Below are 13966 nucleotides of genomic sequence, written 5' to 3'. Positions count from 1 at the left end.
CTTGTGTTGCAGAATGTCACTTGAGAGTTTTCTTCTTGTTGGGGGATGCTTGATCACTATGACTTCCTTACCAAAATATACTATTTAACACCTAGAGATTGGTGGGTTACTCTTGCCAACCAAGCTGTCTTAAAGGAATATGGGTTAAGACTAATATTGTTACCATAAAACTACAGCTTCAAAGTCATTGTGATGTCTGTCGTCGTTACTCTGGGCTCAGAAACCGCACTGTGTAATTTTTGGAGGAGAGTAGAAGCAAAAATACCACATCTTAACTAGTGTTCTTTTAAAGCCCTATTTGTGATTCTTAAGTTGTTCTTTAAATGAATAATTATGGGCTCTCTGATCATAGACCTGGTAGGTTTAATCGCACCTTTGAACATCTTGAAACCATAAATATGATATATAAATATAACTTGTATTTTGGATGTTTATAGGTAGGGCTATATCTATAACGGCAAGTTTTCTCACCGATACAGTGTTTGCAGTCCTGTTGTACTTATTATAAATTTAGCTCCAGAATATACATTTTCACAAGTCAATGTATTTTTTTTATTATTTTTTAAAAATATTAATGTAGTGCCATACATCAAATTTTCCAAATATATTTTGGTTAAATTTCCAATTGAAATCATCTCTTTAATATCTGTTTTCAAATATATACGAAATTAATCTAATAATGAATATATATATATATATATATATATATATAATCATAATTATTATTACTATTGTTATTATTATTATGTTTTAAATGCTGAAATGTTATTTTATTCAGAATTAAACACTCTCTCCCTCTCTCTCTCCTCTCTCTTCTCCCTCTGTGTCTCTCTCTCTCTCTCTCTCTCTCTCTCTCTCTCTCTCTCTCTCTCTCTCTCTCTCTCTCTCTCTCTCTCTCTCTCTCTCTCTCTCTCTCCCCCATTCTCTGTAGTAGAAGTGGTGGTGGAGTATGAGTATGAAGCCGTCCATGAAGATGAGTTGACGCTCAGACTTGGAGATGTAATCAAGAATGTGCGCAGAATTGATGAAGAGGGATGGATGGAAGGAGACCTAAATGGACGAAGAGGCCTTTTCCCAGACAACTTTGTTAGGGTAAAATTTGTGCTTCAAAGAGTGAACAAAAATCTGGTCCCTGCTATTCCTATTTCTGGCCAATATTGTGATTTGTGATTTTAAACTGCAATTATTATCTATAATTTAATTATTAATCAAGGTCCTGGCTTGTTTTGTATCCAAAGTATGCACTGATTTTTAAACACAAAATGTTGAGTTTCAAAATCTTGGTTAGTCATGAAAACATTAGGAAATACATGGAACTGATTGGTTGAAACAATTTGCAGCACTTGCTACGATTGGTAGTTCATTATGACATTAAAAACCTTAAGTAGTCTTGTAACTTTTACCTTTTTGTTCATTTGACTTGACCTAAAATTGCAGCTCTCATAATTTGAAAACGTCACTCAGTCAGATTGCAGCTGATCTGCCCTATGTTTTGGCCCTACTGTCTACTTTGAAATCATCTTTCCAAAGCTCCCAGGTTGTAATTTCCATCCCCTACTTCACTAGGCTCTTTCCCTTTCCAATGGTAAAGGCCAATAATCCTAAAACTAAATACCATGTGAACAATTCATATATTATATCAGATATTAATGGCAAAATCATGTAAATGGTGCAGTTTCACGGGTAGTTTAAGAGGCAATTCACTGGTGTGCAGCAAGGAGCCCACTGCCAATGCTGTAGCTAACTGACTGGGTTAACCAGGGTCCTGTGGTCTGTGGGGCTAAAGACACACTAGAGTTTCTCAGAGCTGCTCCATAGGCATGGGTGTGCCTCACACATGGCTGTCCCTGTTTAGCATAAGACTTGCTTGGGTGCTTGCTAATATTGATGGCCCCTTCACCTCCTTGATTCACTGATGCCACCCTGCCCCCATGCAAATGTTATGTATTTATGAGGGTTTCAGAGCACACCACTAATGTAAATGAATGGGAAAGATGGACTGAGTTATCTCATTCACAGCTCCACTTCTTTCTGGAGTTTTACAACACTCAGATGCACAGCCGCCCACCACCGCTTTGCGTTAGGGGCATAAAGAGGCATAGCATAATAAGGAGAAATATCTGTTAGCCACTTGAGCATTCTTGTCATAGGTTTTAATAGAAAATGATTAGCACATCAAGCTCTAATGCGTTTCTCTGCTTTTCTGACTGAATCTGAGTATTCATACACAGATTATATACAAGCATTTAATATTGCTCTGAAAAACATCATTAAACACATATAGGTTTTTCAAACGTTAAGATTTCTATTGTGGTGTTTAAAAAGCAAATAGAAATATATTAAATATATGATGTAGTGCATAATAATAATAATACAGTATACACTGACCTGAAAAAATCCCAGTTATGCAGAAATTTGACTGGGGTTCATATCTTGCCAGGGGAGCATATGGTCTACCATTTGTAGCCCTGTCATTGGTCAAATAAAAATTGGACAGAGCTCTTTGTAGCTTGTAGGTTATGGCTAAATAAGCTATACGCCCAAAGCATATCTCTTGCTGTTACAGAGTCACTGCCCTCTTACTCCTTGTTACAAGTGCTATGACGTAACATGGGAAGTCCTTTACACTCCTAAGTGAACTTTGCTCCCGGATGAGGTTTGCTGTTTTGATTATCAGCTTCAAGCTAAGGATTTCTCTTAGAAAGTCATGGAGAGTGAAGAGGTGAGGGAACTTTAACTTTCCCCTCATGTTTTGACAGTAGATTTGTAGCCGCTTTCTTGTTGAGTTGGATTTTGAACAAACATTTGAATGTTTTGTTTGCGGCTTGGGCGGTTCTGTCTTTAACTTCAGCTAAGGTTTGCTAGCTCTGTCATAACTGCTTAAGGTGGAGTAGTCAAGATAAAGAGAATTAACATTCAGAAACAAAAGACTTTCTAATGTAACGTGTATCAGAGGAGTTAGAAAAAAAGGTGTTAGAAATCCAACTTTTCTGGTTTGGTGGGCCTGATTATTGTAAATATTTGTTCCCTTATCTGAATTTGAAAATCCTTCATGTTTCTCGTATTGCTGTGGCTATCTGTTGTTTGATTTAGAACTCTTTTCCCATGGCATCATATTTGTTTACTTCTTGAGAACTACTTACAAATCTAATCATGTTACAGCAGTGGTCACATACATCGTACATCGTAGCATTCTTACCTGAGCAGAGAACTGACCCCCTCTTAGCCTTGGAGGCGTTGTGTTCAGTAAGGTTTAAGGTCTGGTTAGCATAGCAGGAAGTCGACAGGCTGTTCAATTGCTCAGTCAGCATAGTGGACAGGAAGATTCTAACGGATGTAGATATTCCCCATTCTCTAGTGGGGTTCGAGGAAGTTAAGGCCTTTTATAAATTATCTCTGTGCTGACCCCATGAAAAATTCTTAACATGCAGCACAGTCTTATTCAATGTTGAAGTTCCAAATGGAATGTTTGATGTTTATCTGAAGGAAGATTTTTCGCACATTTAAACATTTTAAAATGTCAGCACTGAATTATAAGGCGAAGATGACTTATGCTTCTACTGTCAGGCCACTTTTTAAACCTCTAACTGCTGGTTGTGTGTTCTCTCTGCATAGCAACTAACTGTTTGGAGGAGACTTAACAAATTCCAAAGATATTTGGTTACTGTGCTCTTGTGAGATGTGTTTCCAAAGCCTTCAGAGTAATCATGTGGTAATTTAGCTATGAATAATCTCCTTGTCCTTAGTCCTTTAAAAAAAAAACTAAATCAGTAAATATATCCAGAGCTATAATAGACTGTCTACCATCTGCTACCCGAACTTTCTTGCAATTTAAATAATTAACTTAATGTTTAAATAATTAATAATATGCTTTTCCAGTAATATAGGTGAAACTAGAGACGAAACAATATGCGAATGGTAAAAATTAATGTTCATTTACTGTTTAGATGAAGCATATTCATGCATGAGTTACCATGTATTACACGCGCACCTGGATTGAGAATAATTTAGTTTTGTCTTTAGGGCTCAAAAAACATTTAAACGGGCATCTTATCCCTCACTCTACTTGGAAAATGATGGAATGTTTCCTACAAAACTCACACACAACGGCGTCTTCAGCAAGACGGCTAACACTGTAGCCTGTTTCTATCTAATGTCCACTAGAACTAGCATGTGGCACTATTTTGCTAGCTAGCCAGCTAATCTCTAGTGAACCACAGCTTTATTATTAAATTCAAACCAAATTATTATTTCTGGTGGCTTTTGCCCCATGTCTGAATGTCTAACCTTATTTCCACTAAAACATACATCATTTGCTGTGTGCTTATCAAGATGTGATTTAGAGTGAAGCAGGCGACCACCTGTGCTTCAAAGTGCTCAGAGATAAAAGGGAAAATAACTGAAACACAGCTTCTGTCGGGTGAGCTGTAATTGAGCCTCTCTATATCCACTTCTTGTTTGTTTTGATGACACAAAAGAACTTAAAAGTATGATGGGTGTTTTACACAAAATAATCATTAGTCATACAGAAGAACGGAAATACCACAGGGTTTCTATTTGGCATTTAGCTAGAGTGTACTGTCAGCAGTGGCCAAGTAAGTTTCGATGATAGTTTTCTATGTTTATAACTCTCATGGAGTCCGTAAGGTTTTAAATCCTTATTAATGACTATAAATCTGAATTTTTTAACGATGAAACTAACTATGCTTTTTCTTTTTTGTAAGATCCACATCAAATATGGATCTCGGATGTTTGGTTTTTGTTTTTTTTTTGTTTTTTTCCAATTTTTAAAATGTGTTATTATTATTATTTAGGAAGTGAGGAAAGAGCCAACAAAAGAGGAGCCAAAGGAAGTAAAAGAGGTGAAAGATGTAAAAGAAGCAAAAGAGGTAAAGGAGGTGAAGGAAGTAAAAGAGGAGACACAGTCACAGCAGCGAAGGTCAGCGGGGAACGTGGCCAGTCTGGTGCAGAGGATCAGCACTTATGGTATTCCAACTGGAGGCATAGGTCTTCAGCCACGAACTTCAAAGAAAAGTGAGTGTCTCCTGTCACTGTCCTCTTTGGATGCATGTGATTGTTGTTTATCTGAGTACAAATTGTATTTTAGGATGCTACAGTGATGCAACAGGTAGTGTCACTGTCATACAGCACCAGAGTGAAGTTTGGGGGGGGGGGGGTTCTTCCTGTGTTTCTCTGGGTTTCCTGGTTTCCCACAGTCTAAAAAAAAAACATTGGTGGATTGGCTACTCGAAGGTATCCCTAGGTGTGTTTGTGTGTGTGAGACCCTTTGGAGGACTGGAGCCCCCTCTAGGGTGTTTTCCCGACTTGCGGCCAGTGATTCTTGGTAGGCTTCAGGCCCACTGTGACCCTGAACTGGATAAGCGCTTACAGATGAATGAATGTGTAGGTTTGTACAAAACAAACATTATTAATTTTTTTTATTATTTATTATCATTATTTTTTTTATTTAATGAAGAGCAAACCAAAATATTTTCTGTAAAATCTAGCCTGATTTGTCCTTTTAGATCATACTCTGTCCAAAGTTTTAGGACATCTGGTTAATTTTTGATTTTGATCTGATGTTTCTTTCTTTGTTTCTGTTTCTTTTTTTTTTAATATAAAAACGGAAACGTATTTCTCCCAGTCATTAGTTGTTTCTATTTGCACCACTTATTATAATTTGCAAATGAAGAATTTGAGGATCTGGAACCTACAAACTCATAATCTGTGAAATCAAAACAACTCAGTCAGTTTTTTTGTGGACTAAGTGAGGGTCAAAACAAACACTTTAGAATGGTCCTCTCTCTTTTTCTCTTCAATCACAGCACAATTTTCTCGCTTGTGTGAGAATCCAAAGGCAAGGCTAAACAGATCAAAACAAACACAACACGCTTGGAGAAATATGTGTACTAAATATATATGGCAAAAGATGTCTACAACCCAGCTTCTGCTCCTTGCTCCTCACTCCTGGGTTCTTGTGCCAAACTGAGCTGTGGGTCATTCTCATTTAAAGGAACAGATGTTGAAATAGTTTTAGACAGGGCTTGTTTTTTCACAGGCATTTAAGAGCCCAGTGAACTGTCTTAACAAGGGGTATAGAATGTGGAAAAGGGGTATAATATGTGCCCTTTAAAATTATTAATGGAACACTCCCCTGATAATTGTGATGTCAGCCATTGCTGGCACTGTGCCATGGGATGCGGGGAGACTTGGGTGCCATCCCACACACCCAGAGAGAGCATAGCCTGTTGTTTAAGGCATCACTACGGAGTGAACCTGTGATCTCTTGATGATTGGGTTAACACTTATCCTGATGGCCCACTCAGGAGGCTGAGAAAGGTCTATGTTTCAGTTAATATCTTTCAGAAATCTCCCTTTAGACTTGTACACATGTCAAGGCAACAGGTGGCAGTTAATCTCGACTCCTGAAAATGCACCAGGGATTGAGGTGGGGCTAAAGGACTGCTGCTGTTTTTAGATTTTTAGATAGTCACACACAAACATTTGAAAATACTGGAAGCTCTGAAAAGATTCTTTTGTAGAACCATTTTGTAACATGTACATTTATTATTCTAAAGGCTTATAGATCCACATAAAAAAAAACAAATATATCATGCATTCGATAGCCATGTAAATGTATTGTAGTTTTGGTAACTATATGAGAACTGGTCTGTATAATAAGCTATTGAAATCAAGCTTCAAAGTTTTTCCTTTTTCCCTGTGTGGTACAGCAGGGGGAGACTTCACTTCTCACAGCAGTTCATTTTCATTCTTTTGTCGCTGGACATTTTGTTAAGGTGTTTTTTTTATTTGAAGGTTTTCAATCAAAAACCTGTGGCTACTGGCCATTGGACAGATGTTTCTATAAAAATAATCACAAAATCCTTAAAAATATTAACAATACCCCATCAAAATAACTAGATATGCATTGGCTACCAGTGTTGGATAAGTTTGTAGAAAGACATGAAATTTGCAGAAGTCTCTTGTTAGGACATTGTGTCATTTTAGTACAGATATTGATCTAAAAAAAATTTGCCTTCTGACATTACTGTACTCTCCAATTTCCTGAAGAGACTGTGTTGCTATCTTGAGTCTCTTTACCTTGCTGACTCACTTGGCGCCTGGTATAAAAACACTTGATGCTTTACAGTATGTCATCACTCAAAACCAGGAAGCTTGAAGAGCTTGTTACACAAGACAGCTTACCGACGTACTACCCACATTGTCATCTCCATTTCCTTGATCTGGGGACATTGGCCTGACACTGGACTGCATCAGCTTTTTTTCTAGACACTAATAAAACTCACTACTTTCGTTTCCCCCGCAAAGTTCAATGAGTCTATATTTAGGAGGATACACCACTGATAAACCAGAGAGTGGTTTGTAATTTTTCACCATGCCACATCCTCTGTAGTTTTAGTTAAGGTTAAAAAAACCCCAGTTTTTTTAGCATTTTAAATAGTAAAATGGATTTGATATATTCGCTCAGTACAGAGACTGATATATGCCTTTTAACCATTATCTGTTCCAGTATCTTTTCCATGGGATTAATAGACTCATTTTTGGCAAATTCAGAACTTTCTAGTGCTTGACAACATTTGACCAATTGTATTATTGTAATTGAATTGTCATAACATTGAACATGGATTGTTTGTTTTATGTTAAAAAATTATGGTAGTTTAGTTACAACAGTATCATTTCATCAGCAAAATCAATTTGCAGCTATACAATTTTATAAACATCTAGGCCAAATTTTAAAAGGATTTTCACAATTTTACAACAGGTAGCACAGCATGCGATACCCATTTTTGTGGTTGCTTCCTCTATTAGCCTGAAAAGATTACTGCTGAGAGCTTTTAGCTGTTTTATTTTTAACTGTTTTACTTACTTATACATATATATGGAGGATTTTGCTCTATAAAATTTATATTTCCGATATTTAACAATTAAAAATCCACTGAAAAACTGCCAAAACAACCAAGAAACATGACATCACCATAAAAAATAAAGCTCTTGGCTTTGTCAATGTTAATGTTTTTAAACTAAATTTATAATGTGAGTGCCTTGAACTGATGGCAGTGCTGTGTAATGAACGTCAGTCAGTGACAGATGCTGTAAATAATGTATATTGGAATATTGAAAATATGTTTAAAACTCATAACATTGTTATTGAAACATTTTATATCGCAATATATATTAATATTTATTTGAATTCTTGTCTAGCCCTACAGTAAATCATTCCAAGTTTCAACATGTGGTGCTCAAAGCTCAGAACAGACTGCTCCTTGTTCAAGAGATCACTAACTCTGGATGCTGTGACTTGCTTTTAAGATATAACAAACTCAAGACTGCTCTTGTCATGTAACTTGCTTAATAAAATAAAAACACTGTGTGCATTCCTGTATGCACATTAAACTGACTCAGTAAGAAGCAGTTACTCCACTGAAATGAAAGAAGACTAAAAACAATAAGAATGAACATCTAGCTCCAACTAACATTGGTGTATGCTGATCCCAGCAAGAGCAGTCACCAGCGTTCGACCAGAACCCGCAGCCCGGGCTGCAAGGACCATTTCTGTCTTCATTGCTTTGGTGACCTCTGAAGGCAGATTATGGTCAGAGGAACCACCACTTTTCCGCTCCACAGCTGCAGTGTTGCCCCCATTTGTCCTGTGTACTGGAGACCGGTTTCCTTGTTTCAGAGTTCACTGTTTAAGAAACCTTCTTTAAGTCGGGAAGCACATGTTGTTTACCTAAATCCTGTAGTAGGGGTGTGAATGCTGGCTTCCCAACAGTACAAAATGGCAGATTCTTCAGCCAGATTGCGAGTCATGCTGTCAGTAAATGCTAGCAATAACTACTGTTTACTGTTGTGTTGGGAATTCACTACTTTTGACTTCATAGACCCCCAGCTGTTGTCATTAAGCCTTATATGACTATGTAGTGTGTGTGTGTATATGTATATATATATATATATATATATATATATATATATATATATATATATATATATATATATATATGTGTGTGTATATATATATATATATATATGTGTATGCACACACACACACACACACACACAAGCCCTAATGGTAAATCTGAAAATTATCCCATGGTTATCATAGCACACACACAATTAAAAACCTCATCCAGAGCTAACCTTTAGCATGAAGAAGCAGAAGGTAATTCACTTTTTCATCAATTTTTTTTGTACTCTCATCCAAAAGCTACAAAGTGCATTTTCTGCATTTCTAAACCTATAACTCTAACTCTAATAACAACAGAGGCTCTATTCTCCCCATTGTTGGTCAGTAAAGCATCACAGTGATAATGAAGCTGTAAATACTATTATTAGTATTTTTAAGGTAAATACTACTCAGTGTTCCTTTACGAGAAGAGAAAAATGAACAAACTAATTCATTCTTGGTGGAAAAATTTGAAAATCGACTCTTTAGCAGAGGCTTTGTGAGTTGTTTGATATTTAAATAAAAAATAAAATAAAAAAGCTTTAATCCCTAAAAATTAAAAGGTACGATACAGAGCTCTCACTCTAGTCCGATAAACTGGACTTTGGATTTTAAACATGCCCAGGCACGGTACGGATTGCTTACTGTAAAAACATCCTAAAAGGCTCAGTGAAATAATGATGCAATCAACAAACTGGAGACAAAACAAAGATCTGTGAAATAATGGAATGGTCACCAAACTGGAGACAACACTCAAATATGAATGTTCGATGATGAATATGGTATTATGTATATTAAAATGAAATAAAAATCAAATAAATAAATATTAAATCTACTGGGGTGGGTTTTATTTTAAACTCTGGTTCAGAAAGTAGATTTTACTTGATTGTTCACACACATTGCAGCCTTATCACTGCATGTTTTTGCAATATTTTCTCACATATGTATATATTTAGTCCCCAGTGTTGAAACAGAATTAATCCAACGTTACACATTCATTTCAGCCTGTGTTTAAGGAACTCGCTTTGTCTGCTGCTATTGTTTAAAGGAAGTGTCACAATGACATGGCTTTTGAGGCTTTCCAAAGTCATCTGCAGTACGTTGCTCAAACTTCAGTATGTTGGCAGAATATGTTTCAGGGCTCACATTTTATTTTTAGCACAGTCTTCCCTGAGTGAGAAATGTACTTATTAACTTTCCCAAGGCTGTTTGACTGTTTTTGTGCACTGGTTTCACACAGATCACTTGGGCAGAAAGCATGTGTTTTGCAGCTCAACCTGTCTGAGAAGTGAACCTCTGGCTGATTCAGGTTTTATTTGATGGTTTCTTTCAGTCTGGGATTCAGTGCCCGCAGAGTGTTTTGTCTGTTGCAGGCTGGGAGGCAGTGTCTTGGAAAAAGGCATGTCTGTGGAGCATGCTACTCTGTTTTCTCAAAGTGTGAATCATTTGAAAAAATGTGCCCTGACAGGGTGTGGTGTCAGTGTGTGTGTGTTGGCTTGTGTTCCATTTCCTGAAACCTTTTCATCCCAAGCCTCTACAGGTAGCTATGTGGAATAAACCACAAAATCCTCACTTGCTATTGGCTGAGCTCTAAGTCCAGAACTTCCATTTGTCTGTTGCAGAGCCGAAGAAGCGTCTGTGCAAAGTAGTGTTTGAGTATGTGCCACAGAACGAGGATGAGCTTGAACTGAAATTCGGAGACATCATTGAAGTCACTGAAGAGGTAAGGAGAGGTTGAGCTCTGCTGCAATGCCTACAAGTTACAACTCGACTGTTCGCCATTATGCCTGCTCTCTATGATGAACTTTTTTGCATGCATGCTGCAAATGCTATCTGTTGTTTTTTAAGAGATTGCAGTGGTTTGTGAAAGGATTATATTTGATTATGTGGTAGGCCATGACTCATGCATCCCTGTTATTTCTGTGTAACTAATATGTAGCATGTTTTCTGTCCTGTAATGCCTCTGTGTTCTTGCCTCCACTTGTGTACCCCACCAGACCCTCCTCATTTAATTAGTAAACAGCAATAGCTCATGTTTAAGACTGTTATTCTGTTTGTAATGCTACACTGTTAACCTTTATCAGTCAATAAATATACAGGATTTTCAAAGAATACATTATGCATATCATCCCAAAAATAATGATGGTTATGGTCAGTGAAAGCTCTTAAAGACAAATAGCACGATAATGTATAATTCTAATTGAACCCTACGATTTTTATTATTATTATTTTTTTTGGCCGCCATTCATGTCTGTTGTGAAGGAACTGTAATAGATAGTGCTGAATATGTGTGTTTTGTAGGTTGAAGAAGGCTGGTGGAGCGGAACTATGAATGGGAAGTCTGGGCTTTTTCCTTCTAACTTCGTCAAAGAAGTTGAAATGAGTGAAGAAGGTGAAATCAACGATGCGCACGATGAGCCAGGTACTGTGTGCTGCTTTAACTTCTTCATTTGGGCAAGTCATAACAAGAACCTGCTCAAAGGAGACCTTTGTTGGCAGGTGTGTTTGTGTATGTGAGTGAGAGAGAGCTTGGGTTTGGTTCAGCGCACACACAGACAGTTTGATCTTGCAGTTTGATGCACAACTTGATATTTTAATTGGCACTATTTCTAGGAGTAAACACCCAGGGGGCTTCACTCTTGTTTGTGTGTTTATTTCATGTGGTGAAGTGATTCTTGAATTGTTTTAAAAGAGTTGAGTGCTAAACGACTGGTCATTAGGGCTTTCCAGCCAGAACAGACTTCAAGGAAATAAGAGATTTCAAAAGTCTGGGAAAATGTACCATTCCAGTGGGTCAATGTTGATTTCATGGATTATAATTCGTGTGTTGGATAATATCCAAAGGTTTAATTTTACAGAAGAAGGAAAACCTGTTTTTAAATTGTGCTTTGTGTTAACCGCACCTGATTAAACCTTTTTGGATGTAACAGTGCTCCTAAAAGTGTAAACTGTATATTAGGGCTGCACCATATCGCATCGTTCGCAATAATATCATGTCGTCATAATTTTTAAAACATTTTTTAAAAATCAATATGGTATTCTAACATGTTTACCTAACAGCGTCATGCAATTAGCTATAATATGGCATACATTCTTTACATGAGTCATTTAGGCACAGTGAAGTTTGGTGGAAAGTGGCTCTGACTGATAGCAGGTAGTGTCGCAGTCACACAGCTCCAGGGACCTGGAGGTTGTGGGTTCGATTCCCACTCCGGGTGACTGTCTGTGAGGAGTTGGTGTGTTCTCCCTGTGTCCACGTGGGTTTCCTCCGACAGTAATAGTGTATTCTTGAAAACAATAAAAGTATTTTTCATTGTTTCATCACATTGCCAAGGATATTACCGTGAAAATACCCTGAAATATCGTGATATTATTTTAGGGCCATGGCCATATCGCCTACCCCTACTGTAAACCTTCAAAGAATAACAAAAGTAAAGGATGCAAGGTTTTGTTTTGAAAGCTGATATGGTGAAGTGGTAAATCAAGTGGTGTTTTTTAAGCTGTGATGTGGTTAATTTTTAGTAACCTAGGATTCTCTCAATTAGCTTTCTTCAGCTTGATTAAGTGTTAATTTAATGTTGGCACTGCAGCATGGTAAAATTATTTATTTAACCGCCAACTAAATATATTCACTAGGGCTGCAAATATTGGAGATTTTCAATATTTGAAATTCTGCTGTATATTATGTAGCTTGCAAAAGAATAAGGACTCGCAAGAAATGGATCCTGCATAAAAATGCTAATTTGAGCCTCTGTTTGAGTATCTGAGGGCTGTTGGAAAGCACAGAAAAATTTTCTTAGTAACTGTTAGGAGTACAGACAAGTTGGACCTATGAACTTTTTTCAGCCTTAATTGTTATAATTAAAATAACTTGATATGATCTAAATCAAGGTGTTATTAAATAGTTAATGTTTTAAGTAAAGAGAATTGTATGTTTGTTTGTCCATCTGACCACAGACGGCAAAGACGAGGTCATGAGTCCAACTTCCCCTCAGGCTGGAAATGGGGTCATCCAGCCACCTAAGAAGGTTAAAGGGGTTGGGTTTGGAGACATATTCCGAGAAGGATCTGTGAAGCTCAAAGTGCGACTGCCGTCAGAGTCTGAGGAGAAGAAAGAAAAAGTAAGCTTACCTTATATCTTTTTAACTGATTCTCATATCAATTCTTAAATATGAATATAAAAATATATTTTCTGTTGGTAACTGTGGACAAATATAGTGAATATAACTCTAAATACCATCTTGAAGTTTAAAATCAACAACACACAACCCACACAATAAAAGGGAAATATAATAAATGACACAAGAGTTATATAACAATAAGAAAATAATTTAAAAAATTAAGTACACTTAAAGAAATTTTTCTTCACTGCACTCCATCCACACCACACAACCAATCTTAATAAGGAATCTGGAGGACTGCAGCACTGCACAGGTCTGAACAGGTACAAGTCTAATAATAATCCTTTAATAATTTTGTAAGTGTTTAACACCTTACACTTCATACACTCTCTTCACTAAAATATGTACCACGTTATTTAGTCTTTCAGGTGACTGACATAAAAAGCACTTTCTCCAAGCTGTTACTACCTGTGTATTAAGCCATCTAATATCACATTTGGAGAGCTGCGTACTGTGAAAAAGCTGTTCGCCTTTATGGCCAAACCATAGTATCCCCTGCATAAAAAAGTGGAAAAACAGAAGTACATTCAGCAAGAGTCAGATACAGCTTTGGTGTGCCAAAAAGCGCCGCATGGGAGCTTTCCTTCCTGTTGTAATTAGCCTGCAGTGATTCTCCTTACTGCAGGGACACTACTGACCTACTGTCTCAACATCTCAACTGCTCTGAGTTACACAGCACGGCTCCATGTTTACATTGTATTAATGTGCACTGAAATGCAAGTGTTACTGTCATAACACTTTCACTTTATTTCTGCAATTTATTATTAGTACTTTGCTATCTACGGTCGCCATTCTATCCCATGTGTGTTCCAAATTAGCC

General features: G+C 37.1%; 1 protein-coding gene across 2 annotated transcripts in view; it reads left to right on the top strand.

Annotated features, from left to right (window-relative positions):
* cd2ap (CD2-associated protein) overlaps positions 1 to 13966 on the top strand; it is a 68680-nt gene that overhangs the window by 13821 nt on the left and 40893 nt on the right. The window contains exons 2-6 of one of the 2 annotated variants that reach the window (XM_066677349.1): positions 935 to 1092; positions 4815 to 5034; positions 10588 to 10688; positions 11267 to 11387; positions 12923 to 13086. In XM_066677349.1, coding sequence (XP_066533446.1) covers positions 935 to 1092; positions 4815 to 5034; positions 10588 to 10688; positions 11267 to 11387; positions 12923 to 13086 — 764 coding nt within the window. Of the gene's footprint in view, positions 1 to 931; positions 1093 to 4814; positions 5035 to 10587; positions 10689 to 11266; positions 11388 to 12922; positions 13087 to 13966 lie in introns of both variants that reach the window. The other variant, XM_066677348.1, reaches the window with a different exon arrangement.

Source organism: Hoplias malabaricus, chromosome 7 (assembly GCF_029633855.1).
Source record: "Hoplias malabaricus isolate fHopMal1 chromosome 7, fHopMal1.hap1, whole genome shotgun sequence".
Taxonomy (NCBI): Eukaryota; Metazoa; Chordata; class Actinopteri; order Characiformes; family Erythrinidae; genus Hoplias; species Hoplias malabaricus.
This window is presented reverse-complemented; position numbering and strand designations above follow the sequence as displayed.